At 39.5% G+C, this 16,169-nt stretch overlaps 1 protein-coding gene across 3 annotated transcripts in view; it reads left to right on the top strand.

Moving 5' to 3' along the window:
* Nucleotides 1-15,177, top strand: part of LOC124874372 (dynein axonemal heavy chain 8-like) — a 71,021-nt gene extending 55,844 nt beyond the window's left edge. For 2 of the 3 annotated variants that reach the window (XM_047375713.1, XM_047375712.1), the window contains 23 exons: nt 164-301; nt 390-517; nt 670-838; nt 931-1,086; nt 1,179-1,334; nt 1,421-1,603; nt 1,743-1,848; nt 1,929-2,181; nt 2,325-2,515; nt 2,600-2,721; nt 2,798-2,913; nt 2,996-3,198; nt 5,129-5,202; nt 8,159-8,311; nt 8,403-8,558; nt 9,065-9,181; nt 9,260-9,361; nt 9,457-9,617; nt 9,728-9,884; nt 10,253-10,405; nt 10,573-10,762; nt 14,524-14,645; nt 14,768-15,177. In XM_047375713.1, the coding sequence (XP_047231669.1) occupies nt 164-301; nt 390-517; nt 670-838; nt 931-1,086; nt 1,179-1,334; nt 1,421-1,603; nt 1,743-1,848; nt 1,929-2,181; nt 2,325-2,515; nt 2,600-2,721; nt 2,798-2,913; nt 2,996-3,198; nt 5,129-5,202; nt 8,159-8,311; nt 8,403-8,558; nt 9,065-9,181; nt 9,260-9,361; nt 9,457-9,617; nt 9,728-9,884; nt 10,253-10,405; nt 10,573-10,762; nt 14,524-14,645; nt 14,768-15,055 (3,594 nt within the window). In that variant the 3' untranslated portion in view covers nt 15,056-15,177. Of the gene's footprint in view, nt 1-163; nt 302-389; nt 518-669; nt 839-930; nt 1,087-1,178; nt 1,335-1,420; nt 1,604-1,742; nt 1,849-1,928; nt 2,182-2,324; nt 2,516-2,599; nt 2,722-2,787; nt 2,914-2,995; nt 3,199-5,128; nt 5,203-8,158; nt 8,312-8,402; nt 8,559-9,064; nt 9,182-9,259; nt 9,362-9,456; nt 9,618-9,727; nt 9,885-10,252; nt 10,406-10,572; nt 10,763-14,523; nt 14,646-14,767 lie in introns of those variants that run through there. The other variant, XR_007039784.1, reaches the window with a different exon arrangement.
* Nucleotides 15,178-16,169: the final 992 nt, after the last annotated feature.

The raw sequence follows: 16,169 nt of genomic DNA, 5'->3' as shown, positions 1-16,169 counted from the left end.
ATGAAAAAGTGTTTAACAGTTCAGACGGCATACATAGTGTGTTTGTGCTATGTTGTGTATTAAAAATAGACTTATTTGCAGACAAATATAAATATTGACAAAATCATTCAGGTATGGCCTAAGTCTGCTTTTATTTTTAAGTTCTGTTGTTATTTCTGTCTAGGCCAACCTGGCCATTCAAGAAAGCCGTCTGAACTTGGCTAATAATGAGCTAGGACAGGCTGAGGCCCAGCTGGCTGAAAAGCAAGCAGAGTTTGACCAGGTCAAGGCTAAATGTGATGCTGCCATGAAAGAGAAACAGGTATAACTTGTCCTTCAGAAAAAAAGGTCTCAATACTGTCTATTTATTGTAATGTAGAAAATGTTGACAATTACTGTTTTATGCTCAGGACTTGTTGGATGATGCAGAAATGTGTAGAAATAAAATGCAGGCTGCATCTACATTAATAGATGGACTTAGTGGAGAGAAGATTCGCTGGACAGAGCAGAGCAAAGAGTTTAAATCTCAAATAAACAGGTGGGTTACAAATAAAAAAAATGTGCTTTTCAATGTGAAGTCTATTATCTCAAGGGTAATTTGGCAGTATACACTGCAATTTCAGCTAAACAGGTTTCTTCTTTAAAAAATATTGATTGAATAAGTAAGAAATAAACCTTTTCCTTTCTTAGGCTTGTGGGTGATGTGCTCCAGCTTACTGGCTTCCTTTCATACTGTGGGCCATTCAATCAAACTTATCGAGACAAGTTGCTGAAGGAATGGCAGGGAGAGCTTCTGACCCACAAAATCCCTTTCACAGACAACCTCAGCATTATCTCTGCCCTGGTGGACCCTCCCACTGTAAGGATAGCATGCGTCTGTTTAATTTTACTTCAACGCAGATCTACAAGATACAGATAAAATCCACTTAAACCTTCCTGTTCATGTTTAAGATAAGTGAGTGGAACCTTCAGGGACTCCCAGGAGATGACTTGTCCGTTCAGAATGGCATCGTTGTCACCAAAGCAACAAGATATCCCCTCCTCATCGATCCACAGACACAAGGAAGGGCATGGATTAAAAAAAAAGAAGCAGCTAACCAACTACAAGTATACAGCCAAATCAAATTAAATTTAGATTTTTTTTCCATGATGAGTTGTTTTGGTCACCCAGATAAGGGAAACTCTGATCTGTTGCCCAGGTCACATCACTCAACCACAAGTTCTTCCGTACTCATTTGGAAGATTGTCTTTCTTTGGGGCGACCACTGCTTATTGCAGATATATTTGAAGAGCTTGACCCCGCCTTGGATAATGTGCTTGAGAAAAACTTCATTAAATCTGGGACCAGTTATAAGGTACTCAGCTATTATGACTTAGTGAATTAACTTGTAAAACCTTAAAACGTTTACACTCTTAACTTCTGTGATCTGTGTTGTTTAAGGTTAAAGTTGGAGACAGAGAGATAAATGTAATGAATGGCTTCCAGCTTTATATAACTACCAAATTGCCTAATCCAGCATACACCCCGGAGGTCAGTGCCAGGACGTCCATCATCGATTTCACAGTTAACATAAAGGCTCTGGAGAACCAGCTGCTTGGTCGTGTCATCCTCAAGGAGAAACAAGTCAGCGGATGTTCAGCTTATTTGAATTTTATTGAGTCTTAAAATATGTCCTATTCAAGAAACATTACTTTTTACACTTTTATTAGGAAATTGTTATAACACTCACTGGCCTTTGGTTGTATTTTCTGTTTTTCAACAGGAACTAGAAGCAGAAAGGTTGAAGTTAATGGAGGATGTAACTGCCAATAAGAGAAAGATGCAGGACCTAGAAGACAACCTGCTCTACAAACTCAGCTCCACTAAAGGTCTAACAATTATTGGTGTAAACTCCTCTAAAGAGTTTTGAGTCATTCCTTATTAATTGTTTCTGCCTTTATGATTAAAGGTTCCCTAGTTGATGACGAGTCCATGATTGGCATTCTGCACACAACTAAGCAAACTGCTGCTAAAGTTCGTGAAAAGCTCAGTGTGGCAGCAGAAGCTGAGGCAAAAATAAATTTAGCTCAATCAGATTATCGCCCCGTTGCCTCTCGAGGCAGCATTCTTTACTTCCTCATCACAGAAATGAGCATGGTCAATGTCATGTACCAGACCTCTCTGGGTCAGTTCCTGAAAGTGTTTGATCTTTCCCTCGAAAGGTATGCTTTCACCAAGACTGTTTTTTCTGGATAATGCTTATTTTAACTGCCATGCATTTGCACAGTTAACCTTATGCATATGATACATGCTCTTAGAAATCATACATCCGAATGTCAAACTTTCTCGGAATATGTCTTTGCAGATCTGAAAAGTCCTCTAAAACCAAGAATCGAATTGCAAATATCATTGAATATTTGACATTCGAGGTGTTCAGATACACAGTCAGAGGCCTGTATGAAAACCACAAGTTTGTGTTCACGCTCCTGCTGGCCCTTAAGATTGACTTACAGAATAACAAAATTGAAAACAACAAATTTCAGATACTGACTAAAGGTATGATGAGTCATTACCTGTAAAAAGTTGTTTTGTTTGTTTTGGTATGCTGTAATAAAATAATATCTTTGGATACACATATAGGTGGTGCAGCTCTGGACTTGAATACCAGTCCTGAAAAGTCATGTGACTGGTTGGATGATGTGGTGTGGCTAAACGTGGTGGAACTCAGCAACCTGCCACAGTTTGCCAATATCCTAAACCAGGTAAGTTCCATAGACTGTAGATCTAAATCTTTTGTCAGTCGTACTGTATCAGTGCTGATGATGAAGCATTTTGTAGGTGTCCCAAAATAAGAAAAACTGGAAGGCATGGCTTAATCTTGATGCCCCAGAGGAAGGTGTCATTCCTGATGGATACAACTCTATTGATGTCTTTCATAAACTACTGCTGATAAGGTTGGATTTTGTGGCTGACCTCTTTTAGATGCATTCAAACATGAAAGAAAACATAGAACATTAATCACGTTTCATTTTGCAGGTGTTGGTGCCCTGAGCGTACCTTGTCTCAAGCCATGAAGTATGTAGAAGACTCCATGGGCTCCAGATTTGCAGAACCTGTGATCTTGAATCTTTATGGCACATGGAATGAAAGCGACTCTCGCACCCCCCTAATTTGCTTCCTTTCCATGGGTTCTGATCCCACTGATCAAATCGAAGCTCTTGCCAAGAAGCTCCAACTTGGTGGGTCCTCCTCTAGATATAGATATCTAGATTTGAATATTTTTAGCTTCTAGCATTATCTTTAAATATGATTATTTTGACTATGTTTACACTAAAGAACTGCTGACACTTTTCTTTGTTCTTGATAAGGCTGCCTAACATCCTGCAGTTTTCCCAGCTTCAGGCAAAAATCCTGTTACCTTTAAGTAGGCTGCAAATCAGTACTCTAGGGACCAGATGTTGCTATTGTATTATCATGGATCACAGGTTTTCCCCAGTATCGAATCACAACTAGTTTTTCTTTCTTTTTTTGTGACTTCCACATTAGTTTTTTATTAGTTTTTTTTTGTTAAGCGACTGTCTAATACTGACATTTATTCGGGCTCTGACTTGAAACTTTTTGTATAATGGCAATTGGCAGGTTAATGTCTAATTTTAATAATAGCCCCCTTTCCACCGAAACTCTGGAGATTTAAATACCTGGGATTTTTTTATGTTTGTTTCTATTGTTTTGAAAGGCAGTGGAAAATGTATTTAAATCAGCCTTATGACAAACGGGGAAGTTGTGAATAAAACTGCACTACATCTTTAGTCCAGTAGGTGGCCGTAATTTAAAAGAATTTGTGCCAGTTTTGGCATGCACATCATTCCATGAACGTCTTCATCAGCAAAAACGCTCAAAAGAGCCTGACCCTATGTTATCTTATTTTGGTCCATTCCCAATCACAAAAAGTACACACCAAAACAAATTCCTTGTATGTCCAAAAACGTACTTGGCAATAAAGCTTTTCTGATTCTGATTAAATATGAATCTTATAAAGTAGAAAACAACAACACGCAGGTCTCAAATATGGCGGGTGAGCGGTAGTCAAAACACTGGAAGAAAGGTTCTATCAATCATCGTTGCTCAGCCCATAAGCCCGCCCCTCAACAATCCTAGCATAGTCTGATAGTCTCACCCCCAGACCAGGACCTTATCTGGCAAAGTGTGGACCCCGAAAATAGATAGTATTACACAGGTAAAATTGTGTTGAAACACACAGAGGGCTTTTAAAAGCCCAGGTAATGACTGAAAGTCCCTGCAATGGAAAATGGCCTAATCATGCATTTGTAAGGCAGCAAGAGGCTTCACCTTCAATGTTGCAGAATGACTGGTCATTACTTTCATTGCAGTGCCTATATGTAACACAGAGCATAGCTCCTATGAGTGTTCACAGGAAGTGCTTTCTTGATGCATAAACACACATCCTAACACATTTAGTCATATCTGCAGACTTCTGACATCTGCAGGTTTTAACAATGGCAATACCGATGCTATTTTTGTATATACTACTACATTACTATCCAGTCTAGCAGATGCTTCCTAGATTCCTTATCTGCACAGAAACATGCAATGCTGGCAGTCCTGCTTAAAACCCAATTTCGAATGAAGTTGGGACAATGTGTAAAACATAAATGAAAACACAATGCAATGATTTGCAATCCTGTTCAACCTATATGCAACTGAATACACGACAAAGACATTTAATGTTCAAACTGATAAACTTTAATGTTTTTTTGCAAATATTCACTTATTTTGAATTTGATGCTTGCAACACGTTCCAAAAAAGCTGGGACAAGAACAACAAAAGACTGGGTATAGTTTAGGAATGCTCAAAACACACCTGTTTAGGACATTCCACAATTGAACAAGTTAATTGGAAACATTGAGTGTCATGATTGGGTCTAAAGAAATATCCCTGAAAGGCTCAGTGGTTCTCAAGCAAGGATGGGGCAAGGTTCACCACTTTGTGATCAACTGTGTAAGCAAATAGTCCAACAGTTTAAGAAAGTTTCTCAATGTACAAATGTATCTCTTTGTATGTGATATAAGAAATTACGCACTGTAAAGAAAAATGCTATGTAAATAATGTCTGATTGATTTAATCCATCTACATTTTGGGTTTTATAGAGTGCAGAGCAATATCAATGGGACAAGGACAAGAGGTTCATGCAAGGAAACTTCTTAAGACATCAATGGCAGAGGTATTTACAGAATCTAAGATGTGTCTTCAGTCCCTCTTACTGACCCAGGCGGTTACAGAGTTGGTATACAGACAATACAGGTCCTTCTCAAAATATTAGCATATTGTGATAAAGTTCATTATTTTCCATAATGTCATGATGAAAATTTAACATTCATATATTTTAGATTCATTGCACACTAACTGAAATATTTCAGGTCTTTTATTGTCTTAATACGGATGATTTTGGCATACAGCTCATGAAAACCCAAAATTCCTATCTCACAAAATTAGCATATCATTAAAAGGGTCTCTAAACGAGCTATGAACCTAATCATCTGAATCAACGAGTTAACTCTAAACACCTGCAAAAGATTCCTGAGGCCTTTAAAACTCCCAGCCTGGTTCATCACTCAAAACCTCAATCATGGGTAAGACTGCCGACCTGACTGCTGTCCAGAAGGCCACTATTGACACCCTCAAGCAAGAGGGTAAGACACAGAAAGAAATTTCTGAACGAATAGGCTGTTCCCAGAGTGCTGTATCAAGGCACCTCAGTGGGAAGTCTGTGGGAAGGAAAAAGTGTGGCAGAAAACGCTGCACAACGAGAAGAGGTGACCGGACCCTGAGGAAGATTGTGGAGAAGGGCCGATTCCAGACCTTGGGGGACCTGCGGAAGCAGTGGACTGAGTCTGGAGTAGAAACATTCAGAGCCACGATGCACAGGCGTGTGCAGGAAATGGGCTACAGGTGCCGCATTCCCCAGGTCAAGCCTCTTTTGAACCAGAAACAGCGGCAGAAGCGCCTGACCTGGGCTACAGAGAAGCAGCACTGGACTGTTGCTCAGTGGTCCAAAGTACTTTTTTCGGATGAAAGCAAATTCTGCATGTCATTCTGAAATCAAGGTGCCAGAGTCTGGAGGAAGACTGGGGAGAAGGAAATGCCAAAATGCCAGAAGTCCAGTGTCAAGTACCCACAGTCAGTGATGGTCAGGGGTGCCGTGTCAGCTGCTGGTGTTGGTCCACTGTGTTTATCAAGGGCAGGGTCAATGCAGCTAGCTATCAGGAGATTTTGGAGCACTTCATGCTTCCATCTGCTGAAAAGCTTTATGGAGATGAAGATTTCATTTTTCAGCACGACCTGGCACCTGCTCACAGTGCCAAAACCACTGGTAAATGGTTTACTGACCATGGTATCACTGTGCTCAATTGGCCTGCCAACTCTCCTGACCTGAACCCCATAGAGAATCTGTGGGATATTGTGAAGAGAACGTTGAGAGACTCAAGACCCAACACTCTGGATGAGCTAAAGGCCGCTATCGAAGCATCCTGGGCCTCCATAAGACCTCAGCAGTGCCACAGGCTGATTGCCTCCATGCCACGCCGCATTGAAGCAGTCATTTCTGCAAAAGGATTCCCGACCAAGTATTGAGTGCATAACTGTACATGATTATTTGAAGGTTGACGTTTTTTGTATTAAAAACACTTTTCTTTTATTGGTCGGATGAAATATGCTAATTTTGTGAGATAGGAATTTTGGGTTTTCATGAGCTGTATGCCACAATCATCCGTATTAAGACAATAAAAGACCTGAAATATTTCAGTTAGTGTGCAATGAATCTAAAATATATGAATGTTAAATTTTCATCATGACATTATAGAAAATAATGAACTTTATCACAATATGCTTATATTTTGAGAAGGACCTGTATATAATTGCCAGTGAGTGTTGTTGTAAAGCACCACTTCATGTCTAGAATTACAAACTAGTCTGAGACCGAAGGCAGGATTATTATGATTTTTGAGAGCAACATAGAATTAAACTGAGCCAGTGTACAGTAGCTTTCACTATTTAAACAGGAGGAAATTTATTTGTGTTTTGTTATGAGTGTAAAGTTAAAACTAAAATAATATAACTATTCGTCTACTATTTTTCACAGTGTTTTTTTGTCTGGCATAATTCATTGAGAGCATGAAAACAGGCAGCAGTTGGAGTTTTTATATGGTATATTTATGTATGTCATTTAATGATCGGCTAATAGAAATTGATGTCCACCTGCTTCTAGTTAATGTGAGTCATGAAGGTTTTGTTCTCAGGGTTCCTACAGTCTTGACAAGTTTGAGAAAGTATGGAATTTGATTTTATCGTTTGCCGCAGGAAGTACAGTCTCTGCTGGGCCTTTTTTGGAACAGTGTCTATGTGTAAGGACTATCTGCGAAAAGGTGGTTCCTAGGAACCTGAAGTAGTCCAGTGTTGACACAATGTCATTGAGGAGGGTGAGGGAAGGCAGTGTGGAAATCCACAATCATCTCCACTGTCTTGAGTGGGTTAATTTCTAGGTGGTTCTGATCGATCCACCTCCTCCCTGTCTCTCATTCTGGTGCAGAAGATGCTCCCCAGCCTCACCTACTGCTGCTGCTGGTGGTGGTGGTCAGTCAGGAAGCAGGTGATCCACTGACAGGTGGAGGCAGCACTTTAAGCTGCGTGAGGTTATGTTGGAGGATGTCTGGGTTGATGGTGTTGAAGTCCGAGCTGAAGTCAACAAACAGGAACCTGGCGTACATCTCTGGGTGGTTGATGTGGTGCTGGATGAAGTGTAGTCCCAGGTTAAGCACCTCATCTCCCGACCTGTTTGCCCGGTAAGCAAACTGCATGGGGTCCAGCAGGGGCCCTGTGATGTCCTTTAGGTGCTTCAACACCAGTCGCTCACGGTGACAGGTCTGTAGTCAATTAAACACTATGATGGTGTGTTTCTTGGGAATAAAAACATTTCTTGTCTGTCGTTAGTCTGAGTGGTAAATTTACTTATTTTGCTCTGATTGACAAAAGGAAAGACGAGATTTAAGAGTCACAGTTTAGTTCAAATTAATACATGGAAATATAATTAAAAATGGGAAAATACACACCTATTTTAATACAATTTTAACTTGATTACTGATCATTTAATCTCATCTGTGGCCTCTGTGTTTGTTGTACAGGGAGGCTGGGTCCTTCTGCAGAATTGTCACCTGGGCTTAGAGTTTATGGATGAACTGCTTGAAACAATTTCAACAGCTGAGAGCATGCATGATACTTTCAGAGTGTGGATCACCACAGAACCACACACTCGATTCTCTATTACACTTCTGCAGGTAACACGGAGTAAAACATTGTATTATATTCTGATCTAACTTTTACAAATACTGTGGAACACAAATATCTTTCTCCTTTTCTCCTCCCTAGGCTTCTATCAAGTTTACCAATGATCCGCCACAGGGAATACGTGCTGGCTTGAAACGAACATTTGCAGGAATTTCACAGAACCAGCTGGACGCGAGCAACATGCCCATGTGGAAGCCCTTACTGTACAGTGTGGCCTTTCTGCACACTGTTGTACAGGTAATTATCTTTCTAATAACATAGTTAAAGTAAATATTTTTATTCAGATGTAGATAATAGATGCAGACCAGAGACAACAAGAAAAGAGGCTCTGACAAAACCCAACTCTCCTTTGGTAGCTTTTAAATAACCTGAATAAAATAAATAACTGTTTTTATATATGAAACAATCTAATAAAGTCAGCTGAACTTTCTGAACATGTTCTTATTAAAGACGCCAAAGAGTAATAAAAAATTTATACTTTGGAGTAAATTTTTGAAGTATTTTATTTGTCTGTTAGTTAAACTTTAAGTTGTCATTGTCATTGCATTTAGAGCATTTATGTGATAGCCCAAGAGTTTTCCAGTACAACTTTGACTGCAATTGGTTTATTTAAAAAAAATTGGCCAAAAACAAATCTGTAATTTCCAAGACTTTTGGAAAACTAAATTAAGTCTGTGATTTTCTGACATCATAGGCATTGGTGTAATTTACAGTTTTTTGTTGTTAATCAATTCTTGTGTCAGGAACGACGCAAATTTGGACCTTTGGGTTGGAACATACCTTATGAGTTCAACTCAGCAGATTTTTCTGCAAGTGTTGAGTTTGTCGAAAAACACTTGGATGATTGTGGTCCCAAGCAGGTAAGTATTTTTCAAAGATGGTGCAAATATCTAAAGTTCTCTGCCTAATTCATAAGTTTGTGCTTTTCCCCTCCACAGGATGTTTCATGGGTAACCGTGCGATACATGCTTGCTGAAGTGCAGTATGGAGGAAGGGTCACAGATGACTATGATAAACGGCTGTTAAAGTGTTTTGCTCGTGTACTAATCCCAGTCTTGTTTTAAGTTTACATCTTGTTTTTTAATCTATTATAGTAACATTTTCACAATATATAACTATATGCTTTAAACTACAGGTGTGGTTCAGTAAGAAGATGTTAGACCCATCGTTTGGCTTCTATACGGGCTACAAAATTCCTGTTTGCGAGACAGTTGATGACTACATGAATTACATCCAGAGCTTGCCCACAGTTGATTCACCCCAAGCATTGGGCCTGCACTCTAATGCTGATATCACGTAAGAAGATGCTGTATTTATATGAAGCAGTAAAACTGGTAAGAACATAAATCCGAAGTCTGACATTATAGCTGATGTTACATTTCTGTTGTATTTTAAATATGTCATAGATACCAGAAAAACACATCTGCTGAAGTGTTGGACACGATCACAAATATTCAGCCAAAGGAAAGCGGAGAAGGATCAGGGGAGACCCGGGAGTCCAGTGTTTACAAGAGTGCAGAACACATGTTGGAAAAACTGCCCCCAGATTATGTGCCCCATGAGGTCTGTCATGATCTGCCAGTGTTAGGGTTTTGAGCTTGTGTTTTTACTTTTCTCAGCCAGCTGTTTTCTGTTCATCCAGGTCATTAGATTATCTCTGTTAGCTGTTACTCTCTAGATTCTTGTGTTTCATGTGTTTGTTTATATTTTTCTATAGTTCTGTTTTTCCCTTGGTTTTGTTATTTAGTCTAGTTCTCTTGTTTTCTACTCACTTCCTCATGTCCCTGCTTTCCCTCTGTTCATTAGTTTAATTAGACACATTCCCCTCAGTCTCCCTGCAGCCTGTTCCACACCTGTGGTTTAATATATATGTTTTTATGCACCAGTTCTTTTAGCCATGAAACTTAAAATGTTTATTTTCGTACATGAAGGTCAAAGCTAGGCTGCAGGAAATGGGAGCTCTAAACCCGATGAACATCTTCCTACGCCAGGAAGTGGATCGAATGCAGAGAATAATCTCTGTTGTGCGCACTAGTCTTACTGACCTGAAGTTGGCTATAGATGGCACCATAATCATGAACGATGTAAGGTTACTGCTTGTCTGGCAAATATCCAAAAATATTATTTAATTAGAGTACATGTTTTTTTAAGTACAATTGCAAATATTTTACATTTAAACTAATTTGCAAAATATGATTTTAATGATATGTTAAGGTTTTATGAAACTGCGGAGCTGTACTTTTTTTCCCAGGACCTCGGTGATATCTTGGACAATATTTTCTTTTCCCGTGTTCCAAGTCTGTGGAAGAACATATCCTGGGACTCTTCCACTTCCGGCTTGTGGATGGCTAATCTTGTTGACAGAAATGAGCAGTTCACAAAATGGGTGTATAAAGGAAGACCAAACACCTTCTGGATTGCAGGTTTTTTTAATCCACAGGGTGAGTTTTATTACAACGATGTTGTTTTACATTAAAGTTTTGAGCATTATACCTAATAGAATAAGTCCCCCAAGACTAAATGCCTATACATACTCCAAACACAGAGATTTGTTTTCTTTTACTCAAGCCAGAAAGAAAAATAGCAAAGTTTTTTCTAGCCAGGAAATGGTATGCTTCAAAAGTGCAGAACTCCTCAAAAGTCCTCATAGACCACTACAGCATATATCCATGTAGGAAATACAGATTTCTGACCAAACACATATTTGTCAAATGCCACACAAGAAACTCCAAAACAAGGGCTTCAAAACTCAGCCCACACAAAGGATCATAAACCCTTCTGGCAGCAAACCAGTAAAACATGAAGTTTAAGACAAAGAAAATGGTTGATTTTCACAATAGGGTTATTATAGCGGTCCAGTTTCACAGCGCACCTGCGGGCAGGTGTTTGCACAGTAAAGACCCTCTTGCGAGACACGGCGGCCTCCGAAAGTACCAGCAAGTTTCAAAACAATGGCATGCACATACAATTCAGAACACATTAGACTCTAAATGGCAACTCTAATCGCACTAAAATTTCCTCTACCCTGCCCAGACTATTTCTAAGAGAGAAATAAAATTAAAGGATGGGTTTTACTTTGTTGAAGTCTTCCTTCTGAGCAGAGGGAGAGAGGAGGAGGGGGAAAGTTGGAAGTTAATGTGCGTCCACAGTTAACTTTGGGAAGAGCGGTCAATCTTCGTCCTTTGGCCTCCTTGGCAAAAAGGAAAAATATGATCTGACCGTCAGCAGTCGACTAGAACCAAGCAAGGAGGGAAATTTGCGTCTCCTTGAAACTCCGTGGTTTTGGTTACGTGTTAAACTCACGTCTTCAATCGGCAAAGTGAAATTTCTGGCCTTCTCATTCCAGAAACCTCTTTCATGAATATTTCGTTGGCCAACGAAGGAGAATAAATGAAATCCACTTGGGACTCTTCTCCAGAAGTGATGCGCTTTAGTTGCTGGTCCGGTCTCCAGCTGAAAAGCAGCTTCTTTCAAATGTTCGCCTTCCTATATTGCCTCCTGTGACGTCAGACCTGGGACGGCCTCGTCATATCAGCTGCAGTGGCCGCTGGGTTTTGTAGGACAGACTATCCTGCGGTACAAAATGACCCATGACGTTGGAATGGCGTAGTGGCGTCCAGCAACGTGCAAATGGTCCAATATTCAGCAAACAAGAAGTCCAACAAGGGACACACGTTGGAAGTCATGTTTGAATTTCATGAAGTCATGATGTTATTATAATACAAAGTTCATCAGGACTTGTATTAGCTGTGGATGTGGCTACATGTAATAGATGTATATACATGTATTATTAAAATCGTTTGCTGAATTTCTCACATTTTTCAGGACTTGACTTTCCTGCTATCAGCTGAAGCACGTGCATGTTTTTATGTATACATTATTACATAATACATATATCTGTGTAAGCATAAAGCATTTATGACTATTTAGTAGTTTAGTGTAATAAACTTTCAAACTGTTTGGTATCGGGGTGCACAAAATCTCAAAACTATTACAATAAATGCTTTAATTAGCTTTAATAGCTAAATTGAAATCAGAAGTAGCCTATCGACTCCCAAAGGGAAATTCTTTATATTTATTTGTTAAAAAAAAAGGAAAATGTCAAATTATTATTTCAGTAGGGAAAACAAGCAGTCTAGAACTGCATGTCTGGACGTGCATGACTGAAACTGCGGTTTCCACTGTCCCAATAGCAACACTACACCTTACGCTTCTCTATGAAGTTGAAGGTTACAAGCGTGCAATGTTTGAGAACTGGGACAGTAGGGGTTGCGTCATCGACTTGCACTTCTGCACCGTAATTGCAGCATCAAAAAGGGCGGGAACCGGTGCTGTTCAACATATTTTAAAACTGCAACAAGTATTGTTTTGAGGAGAAGAAAGTGCAGGAAGCGAAAGAGGCTTATACACCAGATTCTCGCCGCGCCAGTGTTTGTTTGAAAGGTAACTTCAGTGTTCTGACCTACTGACTGCCCAGACTCACTCTGAACCCAGTGGTTTCTTACAATGTTGAGCCTGGAAAACCAGTAAAAAAAATAATATTTGTCGGCTTGCTATCTAAAGTTTACGCAGATGTTATTATTCTGATTTGATGGCTGATTACGTTGACGGTTGTCATTGGTTTTTGCTCAGAACGTCATCTGCAGCAGTGAATTGTGGGTAATATACTTCCGCATCTAAGCGGACTTCGCCAATCGTGCGGATTGAGGGCACAATGGGGGAAGTGCGAGTATTGGGACAAGGCCACTATTAGATTTTGCTACCCTTCCAGGACAGCTGTGGCTTCCCTTAGCAGCTCTGGTACAGATTTGGTCATGGTGATTCCCACTGTCTCTGAACACAATCATTTTTTCGTCTCGGGAGCAATGCACACCGCTCCCTAAGATACGCAATGGTGCGGTCTGGGGCAGGAGAAGAAGAGTTGCTACTGACATCACTCTCCTGCGCCGATTGGAGTAAAGTCAAATTGATTTATGGAACACTTTTTTGCAGGCGTGGGCATGAAGACGAAAAAGCATTTCCCTCTTAGTTATTTCTTTAGTTGTGTCACACAATGAGCAGTTTTGAAGAAAAAAAAGAAAACACAATTTGAAAGATCTATTAGCAATGTCATTTATGAGTCAAAAAATGCAGCTATGACTTTAAATAAAAAAGCATTTCTGTTTATACATTTTAATTTTCAAATTTGACATTTCAAAATGAATTTTGGTCACTTTTTGCTGAGACATCTTTTGAAGATGAAATGTTAAACGTTATTTATCAGTTTAATTTATTTACAAATTGTGCAGTCTTGGAGAAGAAAATGAAAATGCAGTTTGAATGATTTATTTTTAATTTTATTTATGAGTCAAAAAATGCAGCTTCATTTTGAAAATAAAAAAGCATTTTATTAATACATTTTAATTTGAATATTGGGACACATTTGCTTCCATACCTATGAGAGCTTCCAAGGAGTTCTACACCAGAGTTCCTGTAAAGTGGTTAGTGTCGTCATTAAAAATAAGTTAATTCTTGCAGATTATGGGCAGGCCAGGCAAAAGCAAGAAAAGATGAGGTGACTCTAGCAATAAAGTACAAGGAAACAACTTTTATCAAGAGACCAATGCGTTTCTGCTTGTGGCCTTCATCAGGACCACCCATGAAGGCCACAAGCCGAAAGGCGTAGTCTGTTAATAAGGTTGCTTCCTAGTACTTTAAGTGTTGGAGTCTTCACCTCACCAGATCTTTGACCTTCTATATGCATCTTGGGAATCAGTGAAGTTGTGCTAAAAACCTTTGGAAAAGAAAGAACAGAGGAAAATTCCCTAGAAATAAATCTGTTCATCTTGTCAGAGTTGACCTATGAAAACACTGTCCTACCTGCTTGTGTTTTTGTTAAATTACCTGGTCTAGTCCTTTGTTTTCTGCTTCACTGCTCCCCAAGCCCACACCTGTTCTGTGTTTTCCCTGATTGTCTGGTCATGTGTGTCATTGGTTCCCCCGCTGTTCACTTATGTATTTAAGCCCGTTTGTTTCCTTTGTTCCCCGCTGGTTCCTTGTGTTTCCTTATGTGTGTTTGTGTGCATGTTTACTACCCTGTCTGTTCGTGCCATGAGCATTAAAGACTCGTCTAACCTGCAAACCTCGAGCTTCTGGAGTCCTTCTCTGCATATTGGTCCTTCAAAAACCCCTCATTATAACAAACATTCTCTAATGCCTGCAGGTTTTCTTACGGCTATGAGGCAAGAAGTGACCAGGGCTAACAAAGGATGGGCCCTGGACACGGTCACAATTAACAACAAAGTTTTGACAGAATCAAACGAAAAAATTAAAGCCCCACCAACAGTAAGTTGCTCGCCTCTTTTTGTCTGAGAACCATAGCTCGCAGGAGCAATAAGAACAGGTGTGTATTCAAAGAAAAAACTTTAAACATTAAACCCATTTTGTTTTGTTATTTTCCTTAACAGGAGGGAGTTTATGTCTACGGCTTGCACCTGGACGGTGCTGGCTGGAACATAAAGAACATCCATCTTATAGAGGCCAGACCCAAAGTGTTGTTCACCTGCATGCCTGTTATCCACATGTTTGCAGTCAGATCCACTGCCCCCATTGATCCTAAGCTTTACGTTTGCCCAATCTACAGGAAATCCAAACGCACAGACCAAAACTATATCACAGCAGTGGTATTACCAACCGCCTTGTCACCAGATCACTGGATCATGCGTGGGGTTGCTCTGCTCTGCGATACTACATAAGAAGCAGCTACAGTCTTTATCAACTCAACGTATTCGGTATATTTCTCTGTCTGAAATTAGAGTGCCGCATACCTTTTTTGTTGTCAAGTTCTAATTAGTGAATAAATATTTTTCTTAAAGCAGATGCCTGTAAATTTTGTTTATTTATTTTTTTGTAAAATTTTCAACATTAAACATAAATAAACCAACAAATACTAGCACATGGCACAGACTAGCAAAAAACAAAATTATGTAGAGTCCTGTGTATAAAATCTATTATGCCATTTGGTCCAGTAATTTGTAAATCTTTAAATGTATAAATTAACCTTCTCCATATCATAGATGTCTTTTATGATTCCAAAGTATGCCTGTTTGGTGAAGGATCCTCATATTTCCATCTTCTAGTGTTTTGATCTGTGTAGGGGTGGCCAAACCATAACATGAAAAAATGATCCATTCTCGTCAGACCTCAAGCAGCCACAACACAGTTGGTGCAGTTTTACAGTGATTTTATTAACAATGATGTGAATACTTTGTTTTAACACCGAAGAAGGAGCAGAATCACTTCAGGGTGAACTTTAGGCCAAAACAACAAAGAAATGGAAACTATCTGGGCTCCGTTTCAAAAAGCAGGGTTAGTGAGAACTCTGAGTGAGTTCTGGGATAAGTATGTGCATACCTTGAGTTTTCGGTTTCAGAAAGCCAGGTAGCTGTTACCCTGAGTTAAGTTACTTCTGCAACTTACTCCATGAACCAACCCTGCTCAGTAGCAGGGCTTATTGAACTAACCCTGGCTTTGGTCTATGTTTTAACTGAGATTTGGCACAAGAAAAGTTTCCGAAAAAGCGTGATATTTCCTGGAGAAGCATGGAGACGTTGGAGTGCAACTACTCAGCAGAAATCTCCATCAGGAGAGGGTGATCAGACCACAATTAGATGTCTTATCATTTTCTGGATTAATATATTTTCGAGCATTACCATTTTTTGCGACAGTCAGTAATTTATCCCAATAATATTCTCAGTTTTTATTTTGTTTGGATGACATAGGTGATGCAGAAAATCCTTTAAAGGCATTTGTACATCATGCTGTCAGGAATGTTATCGTTGCACTTACACTGTTACTGTATGACAGGGT

The sequence above is a fragment of the Girardinichthys multiradiatus genome, chromosome 9 (assembly GCF_021462225.1).
Source record: "Girardinichthys multiradiatus isolate DD_20200921_A chromosome 9, DD_fGirMul_XY1, whole genome shotgun sequence".
NCBI classification, from domain to species: Eukaryota; Metazoa; Chordata; class Actinopteri; order Cyprinodontiformes; family Goodeidae; genus Girardinichthys; species Girardinichthys multiradiatus.
The sequence above is the reverse complement of the archived record's forward strand: the minus strand, read 5'-3'. Positions and strand labels throughout refer to the sequence as shown.